Below are 14,789 nucleotides of genomic sequence, written 5' to 3' on the forward strand. Positions count from 1 at the left end.
CGGCTGGCTCCCCTGGGTCGAGAGCCCGGAAGGCTCTGGAGGCTGCGGGTTGCCCCAGGCAGATTCTCCTGCAAGGGAGTGTCAGGATGGCACAGCCTCTGAGTACTTATGTATGGGGTCCCTAACGAGTTGTCCTTTCGCTCTATTCCGCAGGAAACGTGCCCAACGAGAAGATCGCGATATGGCTCAAAGACTGCCGGTGAGTAAAAGCTGAGGTTGCCCGGGGAGAAGCGAGGGGTTCGACCTCGTCTCTGTGTCCCGTGGCGGCTGTAAGCTAGGAACCGGAAAGTGAGCCGGCCGATAGCTTCCTTCTAGAAGCGATTAGAACTGGAAGTGCTGTGGCCGCTGATTATTTGGTGACCGAGTTGACTTTACAGTTACGACTTCAGTCCAGGCATGATGTCAGCAGCAGATCAGAAACTAAAACAGGTCACAGTGATGTTACTTTGGCTGGTCGTGGCTTCTCTTGAAAGAATTTTGATGTTTCCCAAGACCTTTTATTTTTCTTTATTTTGGCATCTGCATATCTGGCACGGAATCATTTTCCTTTCAAACGTGTTATAGACAGGTTTAATTTACTTAACTACACTAACCGGGGTTTAATTTGGGTTGTGTGCCTTAAGTCTCTCTGGGGAGCTATTAAAACTAGCCAACTTGCTCCTTGGAGTTTTAACTCCTTGGACACGGGTTTGTCAGATGGCATTGGAATTTGCAGAAGAAAATGGAGCTTTGAAGGCATTCAAACTTCATGAGTTTGTTTAGTTACATATTTTGGCAACCCGCACACAGATGTTTGATAAAATACAGAGGACATGGGTTGTGTTACAAGTAAATTTGACTAAAAATAAAATGTGTTTTACTTCTTTATTTTCCCAGTTTATTTGCTCTTTGAAAAATCTTGTGTAAAGACTATAGCTTTTAAACTTTTGCTGGCATTTGCTTCTGGGCATATAATTGTTTCATCAAATTATGTTTATCCTAGGGATTATTTGGTTGTTTTTTATTTTTCTTTTTGAAAGGGATTCTTACATATGATATTACTTTTTTTTTCCTGTAAAGACCGATAGAATATTGGCTTTACTGAGGTGTCATAGACTTGCCTGAAATATTATGGGGTTTATAGACATTCCTTTTAAAGATGCACAGAGGCAAATATATTGCTTCAAGACATCTTTAGGTTAACCACCCAGCCTAGTTTAACCCCTTGATTTTCAAATTACAAGAATATGGCCTTTACAAAGCACAATAACGTGTGCCAGGGGCTCGCCATCAGAACAGTTTGAAATTAGAAGGCTGAAATTTTAAGTATCCATCTTCAAAACTTTTTAGGAGAGAACTTACAAAGCAGTGTCTTTGAAGTTTCCATATCAAGGAGTGAAGAGGGTAGTCTATTCTTTCTCTTATTTAGTTCTTTAAAGTTTACGTCTTGGTCTCATTTAAAATCCATTCCTTAATACAGTATTGGCGAAACTTAAAGCAGGTCTTAACATTTCTAGTGTTTTCTCTCAAGTGGATAGTGAAAGGATTTTTTTTTTCAAATGTAAGAACAAGAGAAAAATCACATTTAAAAAGTGATATATAGGAATTGAGGTTATAAAAGAAATCATATCAAGGAGACAGAAAATAAACACAGTTTTTAGGTAAAGGAAGTAGGGTAACAGTTAACAGTGACCAGGACTCAAGTTCGGTCCAGAAAATTCCAGAAGTGTTGTTGCTAAACCTAATGTGCACAGATTATATAATTATCTAAAGAAACCTCTCGTAGATTTCTTTCTTGTTCCTATACTTACCCCTCTCAGAGCACAAGCAGTTCTTGTGTGCACCTGAGCTGAGCAGTAACGTATTCTGGATATTGTATGCACATCATCTGAAAGAGCATTTTCCTCCCTTGGTAAATTCTGCAGTACTGTCTTCTCATTGCTGTCCATATTCTGGGTAAAGATGTCATGTTTTTCCTTTTCCAGTGGAGTCTTTATTCTCATAGCTGTTTCTTTTTTCACTAAGCAAATGACTGGAGTCAATGTCTAAGAAGCAGTAGAGACTCTGGTGGGATTTGGAGGATGGTGTCTAGAAATAGAGAACTTGCTTTTGAAGAAGGCCGGTTATGCTCTGCCTACTTGCCAGTTTCTGTTAGTGAAGAAGAACACCATGGGCAGCTGTGGACACAGACATAATTTGGGCCCAACTAAGGAAAGAGCTACCGGGGCAGCGGGGGAAGGGGCCAAGATTTTTAATGTCACAAATATGAAACGTTTGCAAAGCCCTAGAATTGAGGTTTGATCAGTGCCCATATGTTACTTGCTGATGATTCTTCTACAACTCGCAATTGCTTCTTAAAAGCACTAAATTTCAAAGAACCACCTTGTTTACGTATTTGCTTGTATGTTTAATTGGCATTGAGTAGGATTTCTTTGAAGCAGGATGCATCCCACGTCGAATGTAAATTGTTAGCACGTATGAACTGTTACTGAGAAACTGAAGTCTGCATCGCAGACTAGAACATTCAGAATAAAAGAGTGTTTCTGTGATTCAAGTCACAAAACCAAGTTGTTTCGAGAAAAGTAAAGATACCTTTGTGTTTGAAAACAACTGAGACCTTCGTGTATGAACTACAAACTTGAGGGAGAAAAATCAGCATTGGCTGATCCTTGACTCTGATTCCAAGCTGAGCTGTGGATTTCCCAAAGTTAAGGGAGGAAGAGGTGTACTCCTTAGAATTTAAAAGAAGACCCTGATGGTCAGGCTTCCCTGTATTTGTGAGAAAGGCCTCTGTTGAGGTGCAGAGGCAGCCTAGGTTGTGCTCTGAGCAGCCAGCTTCTTGACAGGCAAGAGTTAAGAACTCAGGCTTACTTCCTGACTCCTGTAACTTTTTGTTTTACTAAGTGAAGTCACTTACCGCTGAAAAGGTGCTTTCTTCTAATCCTGGTTTTATATTTTTATTGTTGTTGTTGCTTGTTTTGGTAGAAATGTTTCTCTCTCTCTCTCTCTCTCTCTCTCTCTCTCTCTCTCTCTCTCTCTCTCTCTGTCTCTCTCTCTCTGTCTCTCCTCTCTGTTTTTGCAAAGAAAATAACAATTCATATCCTATGCTATGGCCATTCCAGCTCTTAATTGCTGCCAAGCAGACCTGTGATTAAGTTAGGCTGGTAAACTGACCTGACAACAGGTATTTGCTTGGTTAGAAGGACATTACTTATGTAAGCCACTCACATTCCTGGTGTTTGGGGAGGAGTGCTCAGTTGATTAAGATGCTAGCTTAGCTATAATTCTAAAGTGAGGCTCCCCAGGAACAGTTCTCCAGATGGGTGTTCAGAAGACTGAGGCTTCTGTGTTTCTGTGATTGCAGCACCCCTTTGGGAGCTTCACTGGATGAGCAAAGTGGTGGTGCGCCGAAGGGTAAGAAACAGTTGTCTTTTTTTTAAGTGAGAATCTTCCTTTGTCTTTAGGTGAAAGTGTTGTGTGAATTATACTAGTGAGGATCATGTTTATAAAATATGCTATTGTGAGCTAGAAGCCCAAAGGGAAAAATATTGTTATAAGGCATAAAAGAATACTAAGTAACTTGCACTACTTTGTTTCCCAAAGCTTCTTACAATGCCAACCTTATGTTCTTATTGCCCAGTTAGATATTATAAAGACTGATTAAATACAGACTCTGATAAGTAAACATAAAGAAAATACATAATGAGTGAACTCGGTTAACTTTAGTGTAGCATTTCTTTGCTTATGCTAACTGAAATTGCCACACCTGGAATTTTAGCACCTGTGCAAGACAAAATTCTCAAGTTCAAAGTACAACAAGAATGTACAGGTGATGACAAGGCAAAGGAGAAGCATTCAGAGTGTGAGGAAGACATAGCTTGAGGTCCTGAAGTACCATGAAGGTGTAAGAGGGGTGGCTATGTTAGGACCTAGTTTTCATGAAACTCTTTGGTGAAGTAGTTTGTCTAATGAAATGTTTTCAGAGGCATAAGGGAATATAGAGTATGAGCCCAAATTCTGGAAAATGTCTGTGGCCACAAACCTAGTTTCCTAACAACAGAGAAAAAGCTTGTTTGCTCTTTGAAACGACATAATGTAAATAATTTCTTAGTGTATTCATGTTTGAGATATTTCCTAGGCTTTATGAAATATCTTATGAAGTAGACTTATTTAATTAACGATGTTGTACGGTAGTGGAATTAGTGGGGAAACAGCAGAGCAAGAGGGTGTGGTTTTTGAATTTTCATACTCTGTTTTAGGTGCACTTGTGAGAAATGGAGGAAGCTTTGAAGATGACTTGTCACTGGGAGCTGAAGGTATGTTTGTTGAGGAACTGTATCTTTATGTAGTTCTAGTTATCTTAAGCAATGAAGTAAATAAAGACTGTCAGATCTAGAGCTCTTAGAGAAACATTTAAAGTCCTTGACAGTGGGTCCCATTTACTGCCTTAACCTGTAGGATTCCCGTCTGGATGACTCTGAAATGCCATCTTACCTGACTGTTTATGACAAAACTATGGTGATGTAAATGAGAGAAAAACTGTCCCAAAGAAGAAAGGGAGCTTAAATATTTATGCAGGGAAAAAAACAAGTTGAAGCTTAGTTTTGGTTTAGGGACATAGATTCATATCACACTTACAGCTGTGGTTTGTCTTTCTCCTTATATTTTCCCTCTTTTAACCCCTGACAGTTAAAGATTAAAGGACAAAGACCACATAGAGTTACAAGTTAGATCATTATGCTGGTGTCTCTTTCAGGTTGCCTTTAGCACTGTAAAAGTATGTCCTTAAATTCTTTGTAGGTTCCAATAAAGTTTCCTAGTATATGAAGCTAGGTTTCTCTTTTAAAGCAATTTTGTTGTTATTGTAAAATGTAGTTCACTTTGTTTGAGACAGGTTTGTACTACGTAGCCAGCGTGGCCTTGAATTCCCAATGCAGCTGCAGGCTGACCTCAAATTCACAGTTGTTTGGCTTTTGCCTCCTTGGTGCTGAGGTTGCATGTGTAAGCCGCTGTGACTGAGGCCACTGATTTTTTTTTTTCTTAAATTTTATTACGTAGAATAGATTATTGGTAGTTCTTAGAAAAAAACTAAAGGTTATTTTAAATGCTCAAAAATTGCAAGCTGATAAAGAGTGAATTTATCCCCTGAATTTAGTATCCTTGGTCCTGTAGATCTTCATTTCCATTTGTAAGATGAGTTACTTATTTAGAACATTCTAGCATCAGAAAGTATAGAATACATATTTTTATTATCTCTGTCAATGTTTTTCAAGGAATGATTGAAAACTAACTTTTTTTCTTTCAAATCAATGCTCTTAAAAGTCTCGTCAGTCCATTATGAAGATGTTCACCAGCATCCCGGTGAACAATGCATTTGATGCTTTGATATCTGCCCGGGAGGTTTCACGATATCAACTGATATTATTAGTAGGAAGTACAAAGAATCAAAAAGTTTCTCGCAGGTTTGCACCTCAGAAATAGAAAAAGTCACTTGCTGAAGCAGACATTTTGGTTGTTAATCTTATTTGTTTTATTTTCTACAATTATGATGAAATTAACCATTGGCTTCTATTTGCTTTGACCCTGTTAATCTAGGTTAAAGCTGAGAGGATGTTTTTAAAGAAAATGTTACATTGAAAGGTGCAGAGCGTTTCACATTATGCACTAAAGGCTGCTTCACTGACTCTAAGAACACATAAGAAATATGTGAATATTGTGATCCTCCTTAATGGCAGCCAGTCACATTTACTTTTAAGGTGTTTCTGATTGACAGCTTTGGAAGTTAACAGCACTACATACACTAGTAAGTGTGGCTTATCTCCCTCAGCACTTGTCAGCCTGCTTCCAGAAATCTAATTATTTATAGATTTTTTTTTTTTAATTTTAAACACTCAGATAGAAGTAGTTTTGCATTGCCAGAAAGTACAAGCCCCTCCGAAAGTTGCTGGCCCAGTTGTTGCCTCACTGTTGTGTGGTTTCAGTAGTGGATATTTAACAAGCTAGCCATGACAACTTAGATAACCTGTCTTCTCCATAACCATGCCATTTCCTTCTAACAGCTGTGCTCTCTGTGTGTTTGTCTGTCTGTTTGTTACTTGTAGCCAATCACCTACATGAACCGGATTCTCAAGTTGAAAACTGGTATGTACCTGTTTGGGTCTACTCCTTTCTAAAAGTGAGAAGGGATCAGAAAATCGAGTTTTGAAGTATCTTATTATATTTGTAGCAACAATATCTTGGCCAAGGAGAGAAGACTTCAGTTTCATCAGAAAGGGAGAAGTATGAATTCTACTGGGTCTGGGAAAAGCAGTGGTACCGTGTCAAGGTCAGTCCTGGTGAAACTGTAACCATGTGGTATTGAACCTGTAACCTTCTGGTCTTTGGATGCTGAGAGTGTGAATCAAAGGGCCCCAAGTGTTTCCTAGACCATCATAAGTGACAAGAGCTTCTTATGCAAAACCAACAACAACTGTAACAAACCAAATAAAAAGCTGTAACTGTGTTCATACCGGTGCTAGAATCTAATAATAAGTGGTTGAAGTTTTGTGGGCATCCTGAAAGAGAAACTCCATAGGGGAGTAACTTCTACTTGTAAGGAACCAAAACTCACTGCAGAGTGCCTCGAGTAACTCTGACATAGAAAGCATCGTAAACCTCCTCAATTAGTAGCTTGATATTTAAGGCTAAATTTGTTTCCAGTGTGTTAAACCAATGATCTTTAAAATGTAAATTAAATCAACTATGTGGACCTGTGGGCCTGTGGACCAGTTTTTAAATTGCTATACAGATTATCGCATCGTTCCTTTTTCTCTGTAGCAGCCTTACCCATCTTCTAGACCCATTCCATCCTCCTTCTTATTCCCTCATTAAGCCCCCAAAAGCTCGGATCATCCCTGCGGTGAGAGGGTAGGTTAGTGTTGAATTCCTAGTGGAGTCAGGGCACAAGTTCCTCTCTGCATAACCCAGATCCTCCTCACTTTACTCCTCCTACTTCTTTCTTGGATGTGGGGAGAGGGGAGCTGGAGGGAAGCTCCTTCCTGGCTCTCTGACACCAGCTTGTCTCCTTCATTGCTTCTGCTAAGACAATTGTCTCTTATAAGAAAAAAAAAAAAAAGTGTCTTCAAAGCTTATATTTTACAGCTGGGTCCTCAGTACCCAAGCTGCACCAACTCCCTGAGACGATTTTCCTTTAATCTGTTGTTTCCTTATCATGCTTGGTCTGAATTGCTTTCCTGGAGAATCCTTTAAAAATGACCAAAAAAATAAGGTGAGAGCAGCCCCTTAGAGGTCCTTGTTTGTATTCTTAGAGATTAGGACTTTCTGCATTTGTTTCAGATTTTCCAACACTAGTACCCTGATAAATGTGCCTATGTATCCTTTCCAAGGATTGTGTATCGCATAAATGCATAGTATCGGAAGATAGGGAAAGATACTATGATGTGAAGACCAGGAGCCAAGGGGAATGCAAATGGGGCTGTGGACTGATTGGCATGTAGTGTGGACTGCAAGCACACTTAACATCTTTATGTCTTCATCATTTGCTGTAGTGTTTCAGAACTGCTGGAGCTTTATGAGGAAGATCCTGAAGAAATTCTATATAATCTTGGATTTGGACGAGATGAACCAGATATTGCTTCTAAAATTCCTTCCAGATTTTTTAATTCATCATCTTTTGCCAGAGGCATAGACATTAAAGTATTTCTGAGTGCACAAATGCAACGGATGGAAGTAGAGAACCCGAACTATGCTCTGACAAGTAAGGACTTTGATGTTAGAGTATTGTTTGAAATGTTGAGCAACTGGGCCAGATGATCTTTGTTTTAGCATCTAACATTTTAAAATTAAGGTTAATAATAGACTGCGTCTTTTACTCATTCTGAATGAATTATTTTAGTTTATTTTTAATATATATAATATATATGTATTACACACACACACACACACACACACACACACACACACGTGCTATTCTCTCCTCCTCCTTGTTAACTCATCATAATTTATGTACAGGACCTGTTGTTTATCTCCAAATTGCATTTGTTCAAGAAAGAAAAGCAAGGGCAGGGGCTTTGTTAATTTTAAATGAGATCAGTCCATTTCAAGTGCTTTTCTGTAAATCTAAAATACCTTGGCCAGTTGGGTCTTTTCACTTCTCTCTCTTCTTGTATGTTTCTCTGTTAAATAGTATCTCAAAACAGGATTCTTCCCAGGTTGTCTGTGGATCAACCCCTGTGTTCTTTAACTGTACTCTCCAGTTCAGTGGAAAATATACTTGGATATGTATTTTCTTGGGAAGGCATTTGTAAGAGTCTTGATGGAGCCCATGACAAAACAGCCCATAGCTAGAGATCAGTAGCTGGTTCTGTTATCTTCAGTACTATCATCAGTTTTTGTGCTTATTTCTAATGGTTTTAGAGTATAAATTCTAATCTTTACAGTAAAAATCCTCTTCCTCCCTACCCTTTGAATGTAGTGGTTTGCATGTTCACTTAGGAAAGAATATGATTTCATAATATTTGGGATCTAAATTCAATTACTAGAATTCTAAACAATATGTGTTTACTGTATGTACCTCTAACATAAACACAGTTTGTTCACTCTATGTACTTATAACATGGAATTTGTGTACAATATGTATGTACAGCATAAGCATTTTATTTCTTTTATCCTTTTGTAGGCCGATTTCGCCAAATTGAAGTTCTCACTACTGTGGCCAATGCATTTTCTTCTCTATATTCCCAAGTCTCTGGAACTCCGCTGCAGAGGATTGGAAGTATGTCCTCAGTGACCTCCACCAAGGAGGCAGCAGACTCCCCTCCTCCTCTAACTCGGAGCAACACTGCGAACCGTCTGATGAAAACACTATCAAAACTTAACTTATGTGTTGATAAAACAGAGAAAGGAGACGGGAGCTCTTCCCCTGCTGCTGAGAAAGGAAGGAGTCTAAGTGTTTCCCTGTCTGAAGACGGCGGCGGCGGCGGCGGCGGCAAGAGTGATCCTAAGCTTCAGAAAGTTATAAAGAAGAAGGAGTCGTCTTCGATGCTGGCTACGGTTACAGAAGAAGTCTCAGGTAGTTCATCAACCATCACAGACAGCATTGATGCTGACAGACTTTCTGATGAAGCAGATAGTAACAGTCTCAAGATGGAAAGTGAAGAAAGCAGAGAAGCTCACAGTCAGGAGAACGACCCACTCTGGAAGTCTGCTGTTACAGATCCTGACTTTGGTCATGATGGCAGTGTGTCCAGCCACTGCGAGCTGGAGAGCCGCGGAGAGCTGAAAAGTGCCCAGGTGTCCTCGAGTGAGAAAGAGCCTTGTGCACCACTGACAATCCCATCCATAAGAAACATAATGACGCAGCAGCAGAAAGACTCCTTCGAGATGGAAGAGGTAGGCAAAAGACTTCCTGAGCTTCCTCTGTAGAGAGCCAGAAGTGTTTCTAGAGAGGGAGGTGCTAACATTCATAGCTGTGGAAACAAGTCCTCCTGTTGACACTCCTGCTCTGTTTCCAAACCGAGGGCTTGTCACAGAGCTGTGTGCTGTGCCGCCCCTCAGGCGCAGCTGTCATCTAGTCAGTGACATGTTGTCTGCAACCATTTTTTTTTTCTCAAGCCTAGGCTTTGGTATCAGAGAGCCTTGAGAGTGTGTATGCAAATCCAAATCATTGTATTGTATAGCAGTGAAAATGCTAAGATCAAACAGGTTTGCACGTTTGCACGTCAGTCTTCAGGGGTCTCAGTGACCAGGGCAAGGGAGAAGGCAATTTATGAATAGATACTGGTGATGCGTGTACCTGAGAGGAAAGGAGGGACCTGGAAGGCTGCTGGGTGGAGTTTTATAAGTCCAGATACACATTTGGTGACTTTATCTTACCCATCGATACTCCTGCTAATTAACATAAAATCTAAATTCAAGAATGGAACAGTACTCAGGGGGTTCATTCAGAGCTCCTAGACAGACCGTAGGGACTGATTGTTCAGCGGTATGGACCACACTACACTGTGGGAGGAAAGGGGCTTGCCCTAAGGAGCAGTGTGCAAGAATGCAGTCTCCTGTTACACAGGAAGAAACTGAGGTGTCTGTGGATATGCATAATATAGTATGTAATTTTTCCTATTGAAAATATGGAAGGTTTGCTTTGGTAATAGTTTGTGTCAGCTTTAGAATCACCTTTTCTCGGCTTGAAGAGTAAATAATGGTGCCCTCATGTTCTCGTCACTGAGCTTGCGTCAGTCACATCAGTGATGACTTTTTACTTATTTCAAACTTTCAGTTGCTGATACAGTTACTTATGTTTTTGATGGCTTCTGGATTTTAGTATGTTAATTATGGCTAAAGAGTAAAGGGCGAGAGGTAAGCTCTGTAGAGTGTTGTACGTTTTCTTGTAGACTGTTTTCCCTTAAATCTTTTTCCTGTAGTTTGTACGTCTATTCTTTGAATTACTAAGGTGATCTGCCATAGTATGGTGCGTGTGGGAGAGGATTCTGAGGCCTGCTTGAAAACCCTGGCTCTGTCCTCTCTGTTGATCTCTGTTGAGTGCTGTTTTGGTCCAGGTTGTCCAACTAACGACTGAGTGTAAGTTCAGACCTTCCCTGGCCTGCTCCTCCGTGCTCAGTAGATCCAGCAGCTTCCATACTTTAGCCCTGCACCGTGGCATGCAAATGTATACAAATGATACGGCAGCTGGAAATTTCATGCTGGTGACTCAGTTTGAACAGCAGTAGGTTGACAGTGTCCTTTTTGTAGTTTCTAGGATTTTAAAAGAGCTCATAAATTCTAAGCAAAAGTGTAAGTGTCAGGTCTCTGAAAGGGTTCAGATAACACACAGGGAAGGACCTTAAGGCCTGTCAAATGGTGGGTGCAGTTTGGTGGCTCTTACCTTTCCTCATAGACCTTTTCACTTGCGCCCTCTGCTGGAACAAAACGTTCATGACAAAATATCGTGAACCCTTTTGTGTAGTAAAGATTATATGACTAGTTAAGGAATGTTAGATACTGTGTGTGTGTGTGTGTGTGTGTGTGTGTGTGTGTGTGTGTGTGTGTATTAGGAATGGTGTTGTATGTTTGTAGTAACTGGCATCCAAAGGACTGAGGCACAATGACCATGAATTTGAGATAAGCTGAAGCTACATAGCAAGGTCTAGAATAGTAGCCTGGTGTACCTAGTAAGGTATTTTTTCAAGTACGTACAACAAAATAATTTTCAACTTTGTCTATTGTAAATAGAGGAACTTTAAGGATAATGAATCCTTTCTTTTTTCATATCTATTTAAAATATTTATTGAAAACCTCCTAGAATTGTGCTTTTTCCTTTGGAAACTTTAGAGAAACTTCTAGAACAATGGATAAAGCAGGGAAATGTGTTATTTTCATTTCCTCTTAGGCATGATATGAATTGTATTAGCAGACAAAGAAAACAGTCTTTCCAAGGCCAGCTTACATCCCATTCAGAGTAGCTTGTGCGCTTCTCTCTGATACTCCTTTGGTTGGGGTCTGATCTCTGTAGAGAACATTTGTTCCTGTGTGAACAGCAAGTAGATACAAGTTAGAGCTCTCTCTCAGAGCCAGCTCCAAGAGAGGCCTCAGCAGCGGCAGCTCTGGCTGGAGTCGGGAAGAATGTTGCAGTCTGGCTTTGTGGGTGAGGCTGCCTAATCAGGTGAGACAGAAGGGAAGCCTGTGAGGTGACCAGGACCTAGGAGGAAGCCGTGTGTGAAGAGAACTTCACAAAGGACAAGACTGAGTGAGATAGGCTAGAAGCAGCAGAACGCCTGTTTCTTTTATTTATGAAATGAAAAACATGAAAAAAAAAGTCTGTAGACTGTTTTAGTTAAAAGTCAACTTGCCTTCTAAAAAATGTTTTAGAATGTCCAGAATACCTAGAAATTCTAAACCCTTTCTTGTTTTTTGGTTGGGGTGTGGGAGAGGATTTTAATTCTTAGTGGTTCGGATTTTTTTTGTTTGGTTGGTTTTGGTTTGTTTTTGTTGGCTTGTTGAATACAGCGTGGTAACTCCATGGAGTTACACATCAGAAATCTGAAGGGTCACAGTTAAAGTGATCCTGCTGGATGAACAGTTGCTTCTGCTTTGTGAATATGTCTGTACTTGTGGAAGGAGCCTTCCTCTGTCTGCTGGGGGTCCTCTCACTGTGCTAATCAACTGTTTACAAGTAATTGTTACTGGGTGCACACATAATCTTGCTTGAGTTCCTAAAATAACTGTTAATCTTCCTTTGTTCTTATACAACGTATTACTTTTAGCTTCTAAGTTTTAGGGTTCACTCTATTTATTTATCGAATTCAAGTAATCCCAAATCAGTGGGGTATTTGAGGAATAGTAGTATGTTCCTTTGTCCTTCCACATTTGTGAATTTGGTTTCTTTAGATAGGATCTTGCTGTGCTGGCAGGGTTGATTCTCCTGCTTTGGCCTCCCAAATATTGGGGTTACAGGCATGTACCACCATGCCTACTCCTAGCTGTAGTTTCTGAAGATAGGAATTTAAATATGAATTCTGATAGTTCATATCTGCCCTGATATCACACATCCCAGATAGTCACTGGGTTGTTTCTTACTGTTTTAATAATTTTTTTTATTTGTTTGTTTTGTTTTTTCCAAGACAGGGTTTCTCTGTGTAGTCCTGGCTGTCCTGGAACTCACTCTGTTAGACCAGGTTAGAAATCCGCCTGCCTCTGCCTCTCAAGTGCTGGGATTAAAGGCATGTGCCACCACTGCCCAGCTGTTTTGATATTTTTTTTAATCTAAAAAAAATTCTTGCAATTAAAATTCAAGGAATCTTAAAATTCCTTGAATCTTTTTTAAAATTACATAACAGTGGAAACAAATTTTTTGTGTTGTTTATCTTAAAATTTAGCAGTCTTTTCTCTAATGTAATGTAGAAGTAATTACAGAATCATAGACTAATACAATGGTTGTTTGAAATAGTTCTCCCCTTATACCTTAGAGATTACTTCCCAGCAGAGGTTTTCATCTTCTTTCTGAGGGAAGTCGTATTTGCTATAATGTTAGAGCTTCAGGATGGACTGATATCTGTGAAGGAAGGCTGCTGAGAGGGATCTGCTATCATGTGTCTTTGCTACTTTGTTGTTACTTTTGATTGACTTAAGGACTTGTGGTAGAAGTGTTTTCACCCTTATTTTATAATTGCAAAACTAGATAAATAGCACAGATAGTTTTCAGAAGCCAGTGAATGGTGAGTAAGACTTGAACTCAGGACTGGCTCCTTTGACCTGCCGTACATTTGCCATGGAGCAGAGGTGGGGAAGGACATCAGTGAGAGCAGTGGACAAGAGCTCAAGTTCTTGTCACAGCCCTGTACAACTTCTTGGCAAAACATTCTTGGCTTCCTTTCTTCCTTTCTTCCTTCCTTCCTTCCTTCCTTCCTTCCTTCCTTCCTTCCTTCCTTTATTCCATCCTTTTTTTCTTTCTTTCGATACCACGCAGAATTGTAATTTCTAAGACTCTAATTTAAATTTTATTTCAGCATGATTGTGTATTTAGTATGTTTAAAATGACAAGTGGTTAGTGTTGTTTTGATCCCAGTTGAAAGGCTGGATGAGAGCTGCATCCAAAAGGTCCTGCCATCAAGAAACTAATGCCATAAGAGCCAGGCATTAATTCACAAAGCTGAACAACTTTGTTGTTTTGGCCTAGTGTGTTTTTAATTTGTTTTCTTTTTATTATGGGAAGTTTTGAACTTACCTAAACTTTAAAGAATTGTATGATACAAACCTATTACTTGTTATTGACTTCTCTTTTGTTTGATTATATTTGTAAAACTTTAATCAAATGCTACCTAGAGTACATGGCCAGCTCACCATACAGCACTAGGAATGCTTGCTAGCTGCGTGGGTCTTCATTCTGTATTGGCTTCATGGTTTTACACTCAAATCTGCCTTTTGCATAGTCGTGACCAGTAAGATTTAAGAATAAATCATCACTCATGGTCTTAATACAGTAAGATTTTGCTGGGAAGTCTTCCTGACATTAGCAGTTGTGTAAGTAAACATGACCCTCTCTACTATCAGAGCCTGTCTTGCACTGATGAAGGGCTTTGCAGTAAAAGGAGAAATATTTTTTTCCCTAGAATAACATCATGAAGGATAAATGGCTAGGGAAGGTATCATGTTCTTTAAATTGACACCACTTTGTGTTTAATTTATCTCCAAGGAAATAGAATATTTGATAATCCTTCATCTATAAAGTGGGAGATAGTAATTTGTTGTGTCTAAGCTGAGATTCCTAAGATATAAATAGTTATCTGGATTTCTTCTGTACTTTTTCAGTCTTGTTAATGATTGCTTTTTGGAAATCTGTATTAGGCTGGGCCAGAGTAGCAGCTAATAATAGGCCTTTTGTTGAATATAAAAAGAAAATGTATTCTGTTCCCTTGCACTGAAAACAATGGTTTTCCGGCTGGACTTGTATCTGCTGCTTTGAGGAATATAGTTTGTAAGCAGTAGCAAATAAAAGGAAAGCTTACTCTATATGTGTCACACTCAGGACAGTGTTAAACGGTCGCCATTACTTTCAGTTTCTTCAGGTCATAACTTTAGGTTCATGGGACTATATACAAAAGTCATCACAAATCAGGAATTCCTGAACAGGGGAGGGCTAACATTAATTTTTGTGGGGTAGTATATGTGTATGTGTGAGCTCTCTCTGTCTCCATCTATATCTCTCTGTCTCTCTCTGTCTTTGTGTCTCTGTCTCTGTCTCTCTGTCTCTCTCGTGTGTGTGTGTGTGTGTGTGTGTGTGTGTGTGTAGTGGCTGTCTGTGGTGTGTGTGTGTGTAG

The 14,789-nt window shown here is 39.6% G+C and overlaps 1 protein-coding gene across 2 annotated transcripts in view; it reads left to right on the plus strand.

The window, feature by feature from the left end:
• The window catches only part of Itprid2 (ITPR interacting domain containing 2), a 37,802-nt gene that overhangs the window by 492 nt on the left and 22,521 nt on the right, over positions 1-14,789 (plus strand). For both annotated transcript variants that reach the window (XM_034494999.2, XM_034494998.2), the window contains exons 2-8: positions 154-199; positions 3,344-3,393; positions 4,239-4,295; positions 6,081-6,120; positions 6,206-6,304; positions 7,527-7,735; positions 8,657-9,369. In XM_034494999.2, the coding sequence (XP_034350890.1) occupies positions 154-199; positions 3,344-3,393; positions 4,239-4,295; positions 6,081-6,120; positions 6,206-6,304; positions 7,527-7,735; positions 8,657-9,369 (1,214 nt within the window). The remainder of the gene's footprint in view (positions 1-153; positions 200-3,343; positions 3,394-4,238; positions 4,296-6,080; positions 6,121-6,205; positions 6,305-7,526; positions 7,736-8,656; positions 9,370-14,789) is intronic.

Source organism: Arvicanthis niloticus, chromosome 2, assembly GCF_011762505.2.
Source record: "Arvicanthis niloticus isolate mArvNil1 chromosome 2, mArvNil1.pat.X, whole genome shotgun sequence".
Classification (NCBI taxonomy): Eukaryota; Metazoa; Chordata; class Mammalia; order Rodentia; family Muridae; genus Arvicanthis; species Arvicanthis niloticus.